Consider the following 14,288-nt stretch of genomic DNA (forward strand, 5'->3'; position numbering starts at 1 on the left):
AGTGCTAGTTGAAGTGTTTCCTGAATAAGTAGGTCTTCAACCGCCGCTTGAAAATAGCCAGTGACTCAGCTGTCCGGACCTCTAGGGGAAGTTCTTTCCACCACCTTGGTGCCAGTACAGAGAAGAGTCTTGTAGTATACTTGCCTCTTACCCTGAGAGATGGTGGAACCAGTCGAGCAGTGCTGGTAGATCGGAGGGTGCGGGGTGCAGTGCGAGGAGTTATGAGGGCTTTGAGGTAAGAGGGAGCTGGTCCATTTTTGGCTTTGTAGGCCAGCATCAGTGTTTTGAATCTGATGCGTGCAGCTACCGGAAGCCAGTGGAGGGATCGCAGCAGCGGGGTGGTATGAGAGAACTTTGGCAGGTTGAAAACAAGCCGGGCAGCTGCATTTTGGATCATTTGCAGAGGACGGATTGCGTTCATAGGTAGACCTGCCAGCAGTGCATTGCAGTAATCCAGTCTAGAAATGACAAGAGACTGAACAAGTACCTGAGCAGCCTGTGTGGACAGAAATGGTCGAATCCTTCTAATGTTGTAGAGAAGAAACCGACATGAGCGAGTCACATTAGCAACATGAGAGGAAAAGGACAGTTGATTGTCCATGGTTACCCCAAGGTTGTGAGCTGTGGCTGAAGGGGAGATCAGATCGTTGTGCAAGGATATAGCAAGATCATGACCTGGGGATGAATCACCTGGGATGAAGAGCAGCTCAGTTTTGCTAGGATTAAGCTTTAACTGATGAGCAGTCATCCATGATGAAATTTCTGCCAGACATGCAGAGATCCGGTCAGAAGCTGTGGCATCTGCGGGTGGGAAAGAGAAGATAAGTTGTGTATCATCAGCATAGCAGTGGTAAGAGAACCCATGTGAGGAAATAACTTCCCCAAGAGAGTGAGTATACAGGGAGAAAAGAAGAGGACCAAGTACTGAGCCTTGTGGGATGCCAGTGGAGAGTCTGCGTGGAGCAGATGTCACTCCCCTCCATGTTACCTGATATGAGCGTCCTTCCAGGTAGGAAGCGAACCATTCCCAAGCTGATCCGCAAATCCCAAGACTCCTGAGGGTGGCTAAGAGAGTCTTATGGTTGACCGTATCAAACGCTGCTGAAAGGTCAAGGAGGATAAGGACGGATGAGAGATTGGCTGATCTAGCAGCATGTAGTTTCTCAGAGACATCTAAAAGGGCTGTCTCTGTGGAATGAGCTGCTTTAAAGCCAGACTGGTTGGGGTCTTGGAGGTTGTTCTGTGAGAGATAGACAGACAGTTGATTAAAGACAATGCGTTCAAGAATTTTTGAAAGAAACGAGAGAAGTGATACCGGTCTGTAGTTACTGATGTCTGATGGATCCAGAGCAGGTTTCTATAGGATGGGAATAACCCTTGCTCTCTTGAAGGTAGTTGGTACCTGACCAGATACTATGGATCTATTCGTGATAGTTGTAATGAAGGGCAGAACGTCTTGCGAGATGGTCTGGAGCAAAGTGGAAGGGAGTGGATCCAATGGGCAGGTGGTAGGATTGCAAGACTGGATGAGTTTTAGAATCTCTTCTGCTGTTACAGTTGAGAAATGTGACAACAAAGGTGTAGGGGAGTCCATACTCTGAGATGTAAGTGCAGTCGGGGCTGAAGTGAAGGTCCGGCAGATTTCCTCAATCTTCTCCTGGTAGAAAGAAGCAAAGTCTTCTGCAGTCAGGGAGGATGAAGAAGGTGGAGCCGGGGGGTTGAGCAGAGAAGAGATGATGTTGTGGAATTTCCGAGGGTCATGTGAGGAAGCTTCAAGCTTTTCCTTGTAGAAGGAAGTCTTGGCAGAAGTCACATCTGAGGAGAACTTGGCCATGAGTGTTCGGTAAGAATCAAGATCTGCATCAAGTTGTGATTTCTTCCACTTTCTCTCTGATGATCTTAGCTCTCTTCGATTGTTGCGCAGCACATCTGAAAGCCAAGGAGCAGAACAAGAAGATTTCTTGGGTTTAGTGGACATAGGGCAGAGGAAGTCCATAGTTGAGGAAAGAGATGAGAAGAAAGTATCTGTGGCCGAGTCCAAGGGCAGTGAGGAAAAAGACTCAGGATCAGGAAGGGAAGAAAGAGTGCCAGAAGCTACAGAAGAAGGGGAGACAGAGTAAAGGTTGCGGCGGGTAAGAGCGAGGGGGTGAGAGGTAGTTTTAGGTAGGGTAGGGAGAGTGATGGTAAAGGATACCAGGTGATGATCAGAGACGTGTAGTGGGGTAGCAGTCACGTCTGTAGCTGGAGAAGGACGGGTGAAAACCAGGTCCAGCACATTGCCTCCTTTGTGTGTGGGGATGTAGCTGTTGAGTGTGAGCGTGAATGAGTCAAGAAGAGACAGGAGGGAAGAAGAATGTAGCTTGTCAGAGGGGAGGTTGAAGTCACCAAGCACTGTCAGGGGGGAGCTATCAGAAGGGAAAGCACTAAGCAGTGTGTCCATTTCTTCCAAGAAGTCACCTAGGGGACCAGGAGGGCGGTAAACAACAATGATATCAAGGTTAATTGGAGAGGTAACTGAAATGGCATGGAATTCAAAAGAGGAGATGGTTAAATGAGACAAGAGGAGAGGTGTAAAGCACCATTTCTTTGACAGCAATAAACCTGTACCACCACCCCTGCCTGTTTCTCGTGGTGAGTGAGAGAAAGCATAGGCAGAGGATAAAGCAGCTGGTGTAGCAGTGTTCTGTGGGGATATCCAGGTCTCTGTTAGCGCAAGAAAATCAAAGGAGTAATGGGAAGTTAAAGCAGTGATAAAATCAGCTTTTTTCACAGCAGACCCACCTAAAACCACTGTTTGAGACTTACACAACAGAGGAGGGTAGATGAGGTTACTGGGATTGTGACCTCTGCTCTGTGGACGAGGGTGTCTGCGAGTGTAGGAATTGAGTACAGAGATGGGTTTAAGGCACATATTTGCAGTCAAGAGTGAGAATTAAGGTATGGTAGAATATAGCAAAACAGTATTAGACAAAGTTTACAATGAGAGAGAGAGAGAGAGAGAGAGAGATACTTACAAACCTTCAATTTAAATAGGTAAGCCCTGCCCCCAATTCACACCTTAAGGTAGACTGAAACTACTCCTGATTAATCAGCTGAGAGAACAACAAGGACCAACACTATAAAAATCAACAATGGTATAGAATATAACAATTCAAATCACACTACTCTAGAACAAAGTGAGTTAAGCAGATAGTATACAAAAGTCAGGAACCTACTTTACCAGAAGACAATATATTCAAATGAAGAGAGTTAAAGCACATGTACTAGAGCACAAGATTATGGGAAGAATTATGTGTACGACTGACTAAAAAGATCTAATGTTTTAATCTACATTTAAATTGGGAAAGTGTGTCTGAGCCCCGAACACGATCAGGAAGACTATTCCAAAGTTTGGGAGATAAATACAAAAACACCCTACCACCTTTAACAGACTTTAATATTCTGGGAACTACCAGAAGTCCTGAGTTTTGTGATCTCAGAGAGCGATTGTAGCGTGTTAGAAGACTGGTTAGATAAATGGGAGCTAAACCATTTAGAGCCTTATACATAAATAACAGCAGTTTGTAATTCATCATTTGAAAAAGACAATACTTTCTTTACAAGTGGATTTCACTAAAGTAAAGCATGAAATGGCAAGTTTTTATAGAATCTCCAATACCATTGGCCAGAATCATTGCAGTGAGGCCACCTACTATTTAACAATCATAAGCCTTGCTTTTATTTCAACTATAATCTTGAAGACTCTTTAATACAAATGCCACTCATTTCGAAGGGTTTTACAGAGAAAAAAAAAGATCCAGTTTTAATCAAACTACACAACCTGGAAATGACAGGAATTAATGAATGTAAACATTAGTTTTTGTAACAAAAACCACAAGGAAACAAAGAGGTTTCAAAATTGTGTGTAGTGTGATTTATAAGACGACCAACATGAGAGTGGCCTATTTGTGGGGGTCAATTTTTGGAGTCTTAAAAGGGATGAGAATCTCTTGAACAAAGGATTCCTTTATATATTCATAAAAATGCACTTGAATCTGTATTTAGAAAGGTCAGTGTTGAAGTAAAGTTAGATGTCCAACCGTAACAACTGTCATAATAATAATGTATAATATTCAGCTAAATAAATAAACTCCAAGAATGAAGTGAACTGAACGCTAAAGCCGCACGATGGTTAGTGGAGCGGTGTGATCGCTTTGCATGTCTCACGCATCAGACCACAACACACATTTACACTGAAAAGCTTTCATAACAAAAGGTTTTATTGGCTTATCTAATCATATATAAAGTCATCTGACATGTTCAGCCCTGTAGAGTCACAAAAAGAAAAGTTTGAAGATGAGGACAAATCTGCTACAAAACAAATTTGGTGCAATTGTGATCAGAAAAAAGCCATACAAAAAAACTTCATATCATGCATCAGACAACAAAATCAAATGGGAAAGAAAACACATTTTTAGTGTTTTGTACATAACTGTAAACAAAATCTTTCTAAAGATCATATCAAAACACATGGCAAGTAACAAAACGGGGGGGGAGAGAGAAGAACATGAAACAAATTCAAGAAATCCTAAAGGGGAAAGAGATCTACACGGAAACACTGCTTGGCAAAATTGCTTAACAGACACACACACAAAAAAAAAGTAGTTCAACAGACCAACATGAATGAGAATCGTAAACACAGATGGCATTATAAGGTTCTACAATATGGCTGATGTACACTACAATATTACCACTATATAGGCTACATGAAACACGTCCCTGGTTTTGTCGTGTATACAGTGATATGAGGTATATTAAGGTCAATTGTGTTCTTTTTGCCACTTTTTTCCTTTTTTTTTTTTTTTTTTTTTTTTTAAAAGTATGGGACAAGTTTGGAGTGCAGCATTTCAGTTTTGAGCCCAGAGACTAGTGCAGGATCAGCAGTTCTCTGATAAGGGACTGAGGCCAATAGCTGGGTCCCGTTCATGCTGGATAGGAGCAGGAGACATGGAAGGAAGACACAGGGGTCTTCCTGCTCCGTTCACGGGCACAGCAAGGATTGCATTTGTGGGTGGGAAAAGGAAATGGGGAACAGATTCACAAGTCTCCTCGGGCTGTTTGACTCCTGATTTCATGGCTAATAACAAAACAAAACAAAAAAAAGTATTAAAATTAAACAGGTTCAGGTCCATAAATTCAGATTTGCATGAGATTAAAAGTCCATATCTTGGATGGTTCTCCAAGCAAGACCTTGAAAGGGAAGTTTGCATTTTTGTCCATTAGGCATCAAATTTGTAATTTGAGAGGTAGAATTCCAAATGCAGCTATTCACTCAAAAGCATAATCAACTTAATACTTAAATACACTTTGAATACAAAGAGGCCTTGTACTTACACACAAGGCTCCACAGCACAAAAATTGGTATGGCATCCATGTCGACAGCATTACTAAAACAAATCATGCAAATAACCCTCACATCCCACTATATATTAAAAAAAAATGCCACTAGCAATAAACACCCATTTTCTTTATTTTTTAAAAAAAAAAAAAAAAAAAAAAAAAAATCACAGCTTTCCTCTGAACAAAAGCATGTATGTATTTGTAATCCAACAGTTTTTGTCTTCAGTGGTAAAAGTGCTAATATGATTCCTTGAGAAATAAAAGGGATGAGAGCCGACATTTAAAAACTGGGTATAATTAATGGCTGATTTATATTTCTGCAAAGCATTAAGACAAGGCGAAATAGGTTACGGGTAAGTGGAGCTTGAGGGGGAATCCACACAAACACTGTTATGCCTCATGACAATCTGTTGCTCATGACACTGATTGTTTGGGCAGGAAAGTGTATATTCTAATGTCAGGGATGCGATGAGACCCAAAGAGCTCTACACACAGCCCAGAACTAACACGTGCGCAAAATGGAGCAGATTAAGGACTGAATTGCGGAAGAGACATGACATTAAAGCTCTTTGTTAGAAGTGTAAATAAAAGTTTAAAATCAATCCATCAGTGAAGTGTGAGACTCCTCTTTGATTGGAGTTCAGAACATTCTGGATTGCTACATGCAACACTGCCCTCTACTGTAGTAGCAGTCATGTAAGTGAAAGGTTTTGTAGGACACTTACACACATTCGCAGATGCAGAAGTATAAATCAGCCTGCGTAGGACAAACCCTGAGGCCATATTACAGTAGCTGTGAAGACGCCACTTAACACGCACAGACATCCATAAGCATTCACATGGGACTGTGAGGGTGCATTTAGGTTCGCAACCATGTCTTAGGTTTGTCCTTTAGTGATTAAAGTAAGCAGTGTTTTCACATTGACAAAGTACCATAATCTCTGCATATGTACAAGTAGTGGAAAGATTGACCAGTGTGATCAGCTGAACAGGTAGGCTGAGTGTGGATTAGATTTTTTTCTTCCTCAAGGAATTTCAGAAAACAAGATTCACTGTAGTTTTAAACTATACTTGTTTAAAAAAAAAAAGCAGTGCTAGTTGCACAAATTGTTTTAAAAAAATGCTTTTTCCTGAGTAATACTTTCAATTATTGTAACAGACAATAGGCTGACATTTTCTGCCACTGAATACTGGGCCACACCCTGACAATAGTTATTACTATAGATCATCTTCATCTATTTTACAATTCTATCCTGATTGCTAAAACACAGGGTTTATGAAAAGTCAAGCCAGTCATTACCTACCCTCTAATCACAGAAATGGCTACACTAATAAAACAAGGAACTAAAATACATATTTAAAAAAAAGAAGAATATAAAAAAAATTGCATTTGAGGTCAGATAGACCTTCCCTGGTAGAGTATTAACAATTAATGGCAGTGTAATAATTAATATTTTATCTTGCTTTAAAAAAGAGGGAATTGGGGTTGAGGGCATTGGGGAACGTCCTTGTCCCAAACTGCAGGGTTAGGTTGGCTACCAAAACCTTTACCTGTAGCTTTGGCTCGTGGGGGTTTTGGTTCCTGAGCTAGCTGGCTCATTTACTTCAGCTAACAGACTGGTATACCCTGAGAATTCCGACACGGGAGTTCGCGATATTCGGGGGTCAACCTCGACAACAACGATCTGGGGGTCAGAGCTGTACGCCAATGGGGTCCGGCGCTCGGATTTGAACTGGGACCCGAATGCCTGAGCGAAGTTCTCGATCTGAAATGTGGGGCGCATGTCCACCTCCTTGGATGGTTCCAGGGCCGTCAGATCAGGAGGGGAAGATAGGGAGTAGACAGAAGTGGAGCCGCTGCTGGTGGTGTTTGCACTGGTGCCGTTACCGTTCTTCACCTGCTGCTCCTTCTGCCCTCTACCGTTATCAAGTTCCTGGGTATCCAACTGTTCAGTGAGCTCTTGAGATGGCGTTAGCTGCTGGTGGGCAGAGGGCTCTAGGGCACTCAGGTGAAAGGCCTGCTGGGAGGAAGGAGAGTTGTGAGCAGGAGACTGGGAACCCACCAGCATGCTGAAGTGGGGCTTTGGTAGCACAGAGACAGATGAAGGACCATGGGGGGAAGAGACAGACTGGCTGAAGGTACACTCCAGAGGAGACGTAGCATACATGTGTTTCTCCGGGAAGAATGTAAAGATGCCACTACTGCCATGGCTTGTCCTCTCCAGTGTCTGCAGCAGGAACTTTGAATACTCATTCATGACGCCATTTTTGTCGGCTGAGCCGTTTGAAGAGCTTTCATCTGCCCCAAGCTCAGGTGTTGCTGAAGTAGCATGCAACTCCACATGGTGTGGTTCTGAGAGGTCAAAAGTCACATCACTTTTATGGGAGTAGTGATCCAGTAGGCTCTGCAGTACCTCGTCTGGGATACCTGACTTATCGTGCTTGTCAACACTGACGAGAGGTGAAGTGTCCAGTAATGCCAGTGTGGGTTCGCCAATACCGCCCTGGATAACCGTCTGCTGAGGGGGAAGGTGGACCGAGCCGTACTCACCACCACCATTGTTCGCTGCATGCAAGTATCTCCTTTTCTTCAGAAACTGCATGGCATCGTCGTAGTTGCTGCTTATGACATTTTGCTTTGAATCTGACGGACTCTGGAGGAGGCCCAGACCATCCATCCCGCCTGCAACAGGCAGATCCATTGGATTGGATTTAGGAGGTAACAGTTTCTGCTCTTGTAGAGCTGAGCTTGAGCCAGCCTCACCCATTGAGAGCAGGCTCTTGTCCCCACCCTTGCGTCCACCTTTTTTATAGGCAAGCTTGGGAGTGCGAACATGCTGGTTTGCCATGCTGGTGTCTGCCATGTTTCCCACCCCTGAAGAGGATGCCCCAGATCCAGCAGCCATGTCTATGGCGTAGTCTTGCATGCCGATCATTTGGCTTGCCCCTGGAGCTGTCTTTTTCCTCCGCCGCTCTCCACCCTCCCCACTGTTCTTGGATCTGCCTCTCTTGCGTGGTGGTGCACTAGTATTTCCCTGAGTGTGTAGGTAGCTGCCTTGTCCCAGGTCTTCATCATCGAGGTCTAGCATTCCTGGGTCCAGACCCTTCTTTATGGCTTCTCCACAGGTTCTCTTGTGCTTCAGTAAACGATCAGTACGAGAGAAATACTGCAGATACGCATGGAAAGTGGAATGAGTAAGATTTTCATTCTAAAAATTTTCAGAAGCACTTACAAGTCAGGTCATTCTTACCTGTTGGCAAGTATCACATTTATATGGCTTTTCTCCACTGTGTGTCCTCTTGTGTCGCTCCATATGGTATTTCTGAATGAAGCGCATGTTACACTGGTCACAGCTGAATGGCTTTTCTCCTGTTGTAAAGGAAATACACACCTCACTAACAGTTTTCAACAGCTTGACAATCTGACAGAGAAAAGTAATACAAACTTGAATTCCCAATATAACGGGTGACCTATTATCAAACTAAATACTGCATATTAAGTCAGCATGCTCAGATTAGTGGGGTTGTCTGGTCAACAACAACCGTCTATGCTAAAAGACATTATTTCAGTCTTAAGTGAGTTTTCTTTTCGGCTTGAGTTTGTGTGTTTCTGTGTGGCAATGTTGCCCTGTACCAAGTGCAGTTATATGACAGATTTGCAATGCACTGTTTTGTGATGTCATTGGCAGCTGAATTTTCAAACTCTGTACAGTGGCACAGGTCTGGGACCCCAGCACTCCCATCCTGTGTACGCTGTAAAGACCAGCTTTCATCTTACAGCCCACTTCTGAAGCGTCTTTTAAAAACACACAGGACATGGCATTAATTTGCTTCCTCTTTAAGATGACAATTTGTAGTTCACGCACAAAATAAAAAACCTCCACTTTCTGATAACTGTAAGCAATGCCATGACTGTAGTCTACAGTTGCTCACTAGAGTTTGCACAGTAGTAACACATGAATAACCATAAAAACGTGTATACAGTGGTGTGAAAGTGTTGGCCCCCTTCCTGGTTTTTTTTTTTTTGCACTTCTGTCACACTTTAATGTTTCAGATCATCAAACAAGTTTAAATATTAGTCAAAGATAACAAGAAAACACAAAGGTTTTTATTATTAAGGGAAAACATGGCCCTGTGTGAAAAAGTTCTTGCCCCTAAACCAAATAACTGGTTGGGCCACCCTCAGCAGCAAAAACTGCAATCAAGCGTTTGTGAAAACTTACAATGAGTCTGTTACAGCGCTGTGGAGGAATTTTGGTCCACTCATCTTTGCAGAATTGTTGTAATAAGTCAGCCACATTTGAGGGTTTGAGTATGAACCACCTTTTTAAGTTCATGCCACAGCATCTCAACAGGATTCAGGTCAGGACTTTGACTAGGCCACTCCAAAGTCTTTATTTTGTTTTTCTTCAGCCATTCGGAGGTGGAATTGCTGTGTGTTTTGGATCCTTGTCCTGCCGCAGAACCCAAGTCACGAACAGATGGCCGCACATTGTCCTTCAGGATTTTTTGGTATACAGCAAAATTCACACTACCACCACCATATTTTACTGTTGTATGATGTATTTTACTGTGGTATGATGTTCTTTTTCTGAAATGCGGTGTTACTTTTATGCCAGATGTAATGGGACACACACCTTCCAAAAAGTTAAGCTTTTGTCTCATCAGTCCACAGAGTATTTTCCCAAAAGTCTTGGGGATCATGAAGACTCATCTGAGACTCAATAGCTGTTTTCGTCTTAAAACTCTGCCATGCAGGCCATTTTTGCCCAGGCTCTTTCTTATGGTGGAGTCATGAACACTGACCTTAACTGAGGCAAGTGAGGCCTGCAGTACTTTGGATGTTGTTGTGGGGTCTTTTGTGACATATTGGATGAGTCACAAAAGGAAACACTTTTTCACACAAGGCCATGCAGGTTTCGATTTTGTTTTCCCTTAATAATAAAAAGCTTCATTTAAAAACTGCATGCTCGGTTTACCTGTGTTATCTGTTGTTTGATGATCTGAAACATTAAAATGTGACAAATATGCAAAAAAATAAAAAAAATCAGGAAGGTGGCCAACACTTTCACACCACTGTATGTAATTAATTTGCTATTTTAAAAAAAGAACTGGTGGTGCATAGAGAGAGAGTGTGTGAAATTCAGCACAGTAATTGTATAAAATGTGAAAAAAGGTTCAACTTGGTGATGCGGAAAGTGTTGCATTTGCTAATTTTACAGATGTAAATGCATGTGGTGAAACTGTAAGAATAAAATTTTATTTCTAAAAATAAACATTTTGTCAGTTTTAAATAACTTTGCAAAAAAATGGGGCAGAAAGGTACAGGACTTACCACTATGGATCTTTTCGTGCCGCTGCAGCAGGTACTTCTGGATGAAGCTCATATTACACTGACTGCACCTAAAAGGCCTCTCACCTGTACAGTCCAAAACACAGGGTCAAACATCAACGGTAACTAATTGTCCCATTAAACATTCCAGCAAAAAGGTGTCTTTAGGAATCGGATAGCAGTGAAAGACTCTCGCCTGTGTGGATGAGCACATGTCTGCGCAGGTGGTAGGAGCTGCGGAAGGCAGCGTTGCAGTGTTCACATATGTGCGGCTTGGAGCTGGGAGAAAGAGGTCCTCCCTCCCCATCCAGCATCATTGACTGTGCAAAAGAGACAAGCGGAAACTAGTCCATTAGCGTCAGTCATATTTTCCTTCTATGCTTCTTCTCGATTAAATAGGCCCAAAGGGTTCTGTGAATGGTGAGTGAGAAAATGAAAGAATAAGCACCTTTGTGGAATCTCCCCGCTTCCTTCTGCCTCTGCCCTCTGTTCCCTCCCCATTTGCCCGCCGTCCTTTTCTGTGTGTGGAGTCTTTTGGGTCTTTCCCTAGTCTTCCAGGAAGCTGCTGTCAAAACAAGAATAATAAAACTAAGCTTGATGAAGCATGAAGAGACAAGTCAAATGCAGACATAATAGGATTAGGTACAAGACTTTAGGAATGCAAGGTTTAGCCATAGATAAATTATTCATGGTGATGAACTTCACACATAAGTACAATTCCCATCTCATCCACTTACACTATTGATGTTGACATCATGCAGAAGCATGTTCTGGTGACTTCCAAGGGAAATGTCCAGCATGTCTGAACTCTTGCCTCCCCCTATCCCTGGACCTGACCCATACAGTGGGATGCGGTAGTCAAGCTCATTGAGCTTCTCCTGCTTTATGCCCATGCTGTGCAGAAAGCCACCACCATGCTCAGGAGAATCCCTCTCCTTCTTCAGGACCATCTCTTGTGGCAAATCAGTCACCACCGGCTGCGACGTGAGCCGTGTGAAGCTGGTAACTGGAGGTAAATGGCTGAACATGATCATGCTGGGGGGGAAATTGGGGTCCATGCTGCCGTTGCGCAGAAACTCGTTGCCTAACTTGTCCTGAATAATACTCATGGTTGGTTCCTCAAGAGGGCAACGGTCATTCAGCTCAAAATATGAGGTACACTGCAAAGATAGAAATCAGGTAAGATTTTTGTTTCTGCGTAGCTTCAGGAATTGCCCAGTACAAACATGCAAAGTATTTGGTGTCCTCGAAAACTGCTGAACAGCCAGGAAAAGCCTACTACATGCTAAACAGTAAAGAACACCATAACCATTCCATACACAATGTTCCTTTCTATTACGTGTATAAAACTAGCATTTAAATCAGTTGATGAGAATATTTGCTGCTCTTAAATGTAATCTGGAGGAGACCCAGAAGAGCTGGATTTTGGGGGTGACTTTGTTTCTGCTCACGAAGAACTGAATATAAGGATATCATATAAAATGTGTGTTTCACTGCTAAGTACAAGTGCTATTGTTCGATGGAATATGAAATTGTCTGCGTTTGTCTTGTTAGAAAAGACAGGACCATTTCACTTTCTGCTGCTATAGTAAGATGAATTACCTTCCAGTTAAAAATGCAATCTGAAAGGTTTTCTCTCTCTCTCTTTTCTATATTGCTAAAGATTATATATTAAGAGAGAAGGTCACTTTTACCTCACCAAATTGAAATAGTCTATTAAATATCATAAATATGGACGGATTACGCAGCTCTCTTCCAAACTTACTTCAACTGCCATTTTATTACGATCACAGATTAGTAATTTTCCGTAAGTAGCGAAAAATCGTGCGACTTCGTGCGGATTTGATTTCGCGACACCGCATCTATTGTGGTGCGGGTAACGTTAGCTAGCAGCTAACTTAGCTATGTCGAGTGAGCTAGCCAGCTAATGCTAACGTCCTTTCCATAAATAATGAATAACGCAGAGATCACAGCAGCTCTGATGTTTGTTAATCGAGCAGAATAGAAGACGCGGTTCAGCCAGCATCCCTAAAAGGGTTAGCGGGTCGTTGTATTTAGAACCAATTACAAATGCTTATCTGATAAAGACAATAAATCCACCTCTCACGCTAGTCAACATATCAATCTCTGTCTGAATAAGCAGCTAGCTAAATAACTAGCCATGTAGCTAGCAAACACTTGCTAGCTTTTGATCACCAGAGCAACCAGGCAGCATCGTTAAATGAGTCATTATACGTTGTTTTACAGTTTAATTCTATATAAATGAAGAAAAATAAAAATCACTAGACGTTAGGCGGTTCCACAACTTAAGGTAGTGCAGGTTAAAGCAAACACAGAGGCTTTTATCACCATCAAGTCTGTTAGCTATGGAACAAAAAAACGTTCCCGTGTAGCACGCAGCGCGCTACTGAGGCTGCTCGGATATCTGGCTAAATAACACAAACTGCTACTAAACTAACAAAAACACACCACATATAACCAGGTATCTCGATGTTTAAGCAGTTCGTACAGTTTTTTTTATTATTATTATTCATTAAAACCGTTTTGCGCCCAGACAAATAACCAGCTTTAGCTAAAACTAGCTAATTATAACGTGTGGTGTTGAACAACTGCAGGCATAAAATGTTAGTTCTATTATTTTATGTAAAACAGAAAAAGACGAGTAAACATCGTTCTTAACACAGTGCAAAAGGTAACGGCTAAGTTTACCTTTTCATACAAAGATAAAAACAAACAAACAAATAAATCAGTCTAAAGCTAATAAGCTGTTAGCATCAAAGCTCGGTGTTAAATGGCCCACGGTGCCATTGCACACAGAAACAATGATGCTCGTCTGTAACCGACGCATCTCTCCGTCTGCACTCCGGCTTTTCGCGTCGCTACGACGCGTATTTCAAAATATGGTTATAATTGCGGGCAGGAGAAATATGTAGACTCGATAACACTCACCCGTGCATGTCCACGTCCGACTTTTAACGTCTAAATGAACCCCAAACACACAGTTCTGTTAGCGTTTACTGCCAAAACATTGTTCTCCTGCAGCTGTTGCCCTCTTCCATCTTGTGTCGGCGCGGGGGATTATGGGTAAAGCGGACGGGTCGGGAGAGGAGACAGACGAGTCCCCGTGCGGGACAGTGTTGTATCACTTCCTGCAGCTGATTTGAATATTTGCTTCTGTCTCTTATCTTTATAAAATCAATTCTAAGCCATTAAACTACATTTATAAAGCTCGTACGATGTATTAAGCATATTATTTACTTCATAACACAACTCACTTACTAAAAATTGAAGCATGTCCTTATAGGACGTTGTTATTGTTATTGTTGCTCAAAGACGTTGTTATTTATCAACAGAACAAAAACAATGACATGTTAATGCACTGTTTGTTGTATACACGCCTTTTTTGTTTGTGTTTGTGTGGACAAATGAGTTATATTTAAGGTTAAAAATTTTCAACTAGCATCAATGTCAACAGATTTTTCTTTGGTCTTTATTAAACAATGTTATTAGATTGGCCATTATATCAAAGACAAAGACAGTAAATGACATGGCATCTACTGCCTAAAAAACACATAGA

General features: G+C 42.1%; 1 protein-coding gene across 2 annotated transcripts; it reads right to left on the minus strand.

The window, feature by feature from the left end:
* Window positions 1-4,241: 4,241 nt before the first annotated feature.
* znf281b (zinc finger protein 281b) lies at window positions 4,242-13,801 on the minus strand. 2 transcript variants are annotated; one of them, XM_060860999.1, is made up of 7 exons: window positions 13,661-13,801; window positions 11,449-11,871; window positions 11,160-11,273; window positions 10,908-11,031; window positions 10,715-10,798; window positions 8,631-8,749; window positions 4,242-8,546 (listed from the first exon to the last, which is right to left on the minus strand). In XM_060860999.1, the coding sequence occupies exons 2-7, from the start codon at window positions 11,818-11,820 to the stop codon at window positions 6,927-6,929; spliced, it is 2,433 nt and encodes an 810-aa protein (XP_060716982.1). In that variant the 5' UTR covers window positions 11,821-11,871; window positions 13,661-13,801; the 3' UTR covers window positions 4,242-6,926. The 2 variants fall into 2 exon arrangements, with proteins under 2 accessions (XP_060716982.1, XP_060716974.1); XM_060860991.1 differs by having other exon boundaries at window positions 11,160-11,276.
* Between the last annotated feature and the right edge of the window lie 487 nt (window positions 13,802-14,288).

This window comes from Tachysurus vachellii, chromosome 2 (assembly GCF_030014155.1).
Source record: "Tachysurus vachellii isolate PV-2020 chromosome 2, HZAU_Pvac_v1, whole genome shotgun sequence".
In the NCBI taxonomy this organism is placed as follows: domain Eukaryota; kingdom Metazoa; phylum Chordata; class Actinopteri; order Siluriformes; family Bagridae; genus Tachysurus; species Tachysurus vachellii.

What these genes read in the sequence shown, in the direction of transcription:
- znf281b (XM_060860991.1), bottom strand. Translation starts at nt 11,820, where the DNA reads ATGAGTATTATTCAGGACAAGTTAGGCAACGAGTTTCTGCGCAACGGC. An exon ending in ATGATGTCAACATCAATAGT is followed by an intron (nt 11,277 to 11,448) that starts GTAAGTGGATGA and finishes TTGTTTTGACAG; the next exon opens with CAGCTTCCTGGAAGACTAGG. An exon ending in ACATGTGCTCATCCACACAG is followed by an intron (nt 10,799 to 10,907) that starts GCGAGAGTCTTT and finishes TGGACTGTACAG; the next exon opens with GTGAGAGGCCTTTTAGGTGC.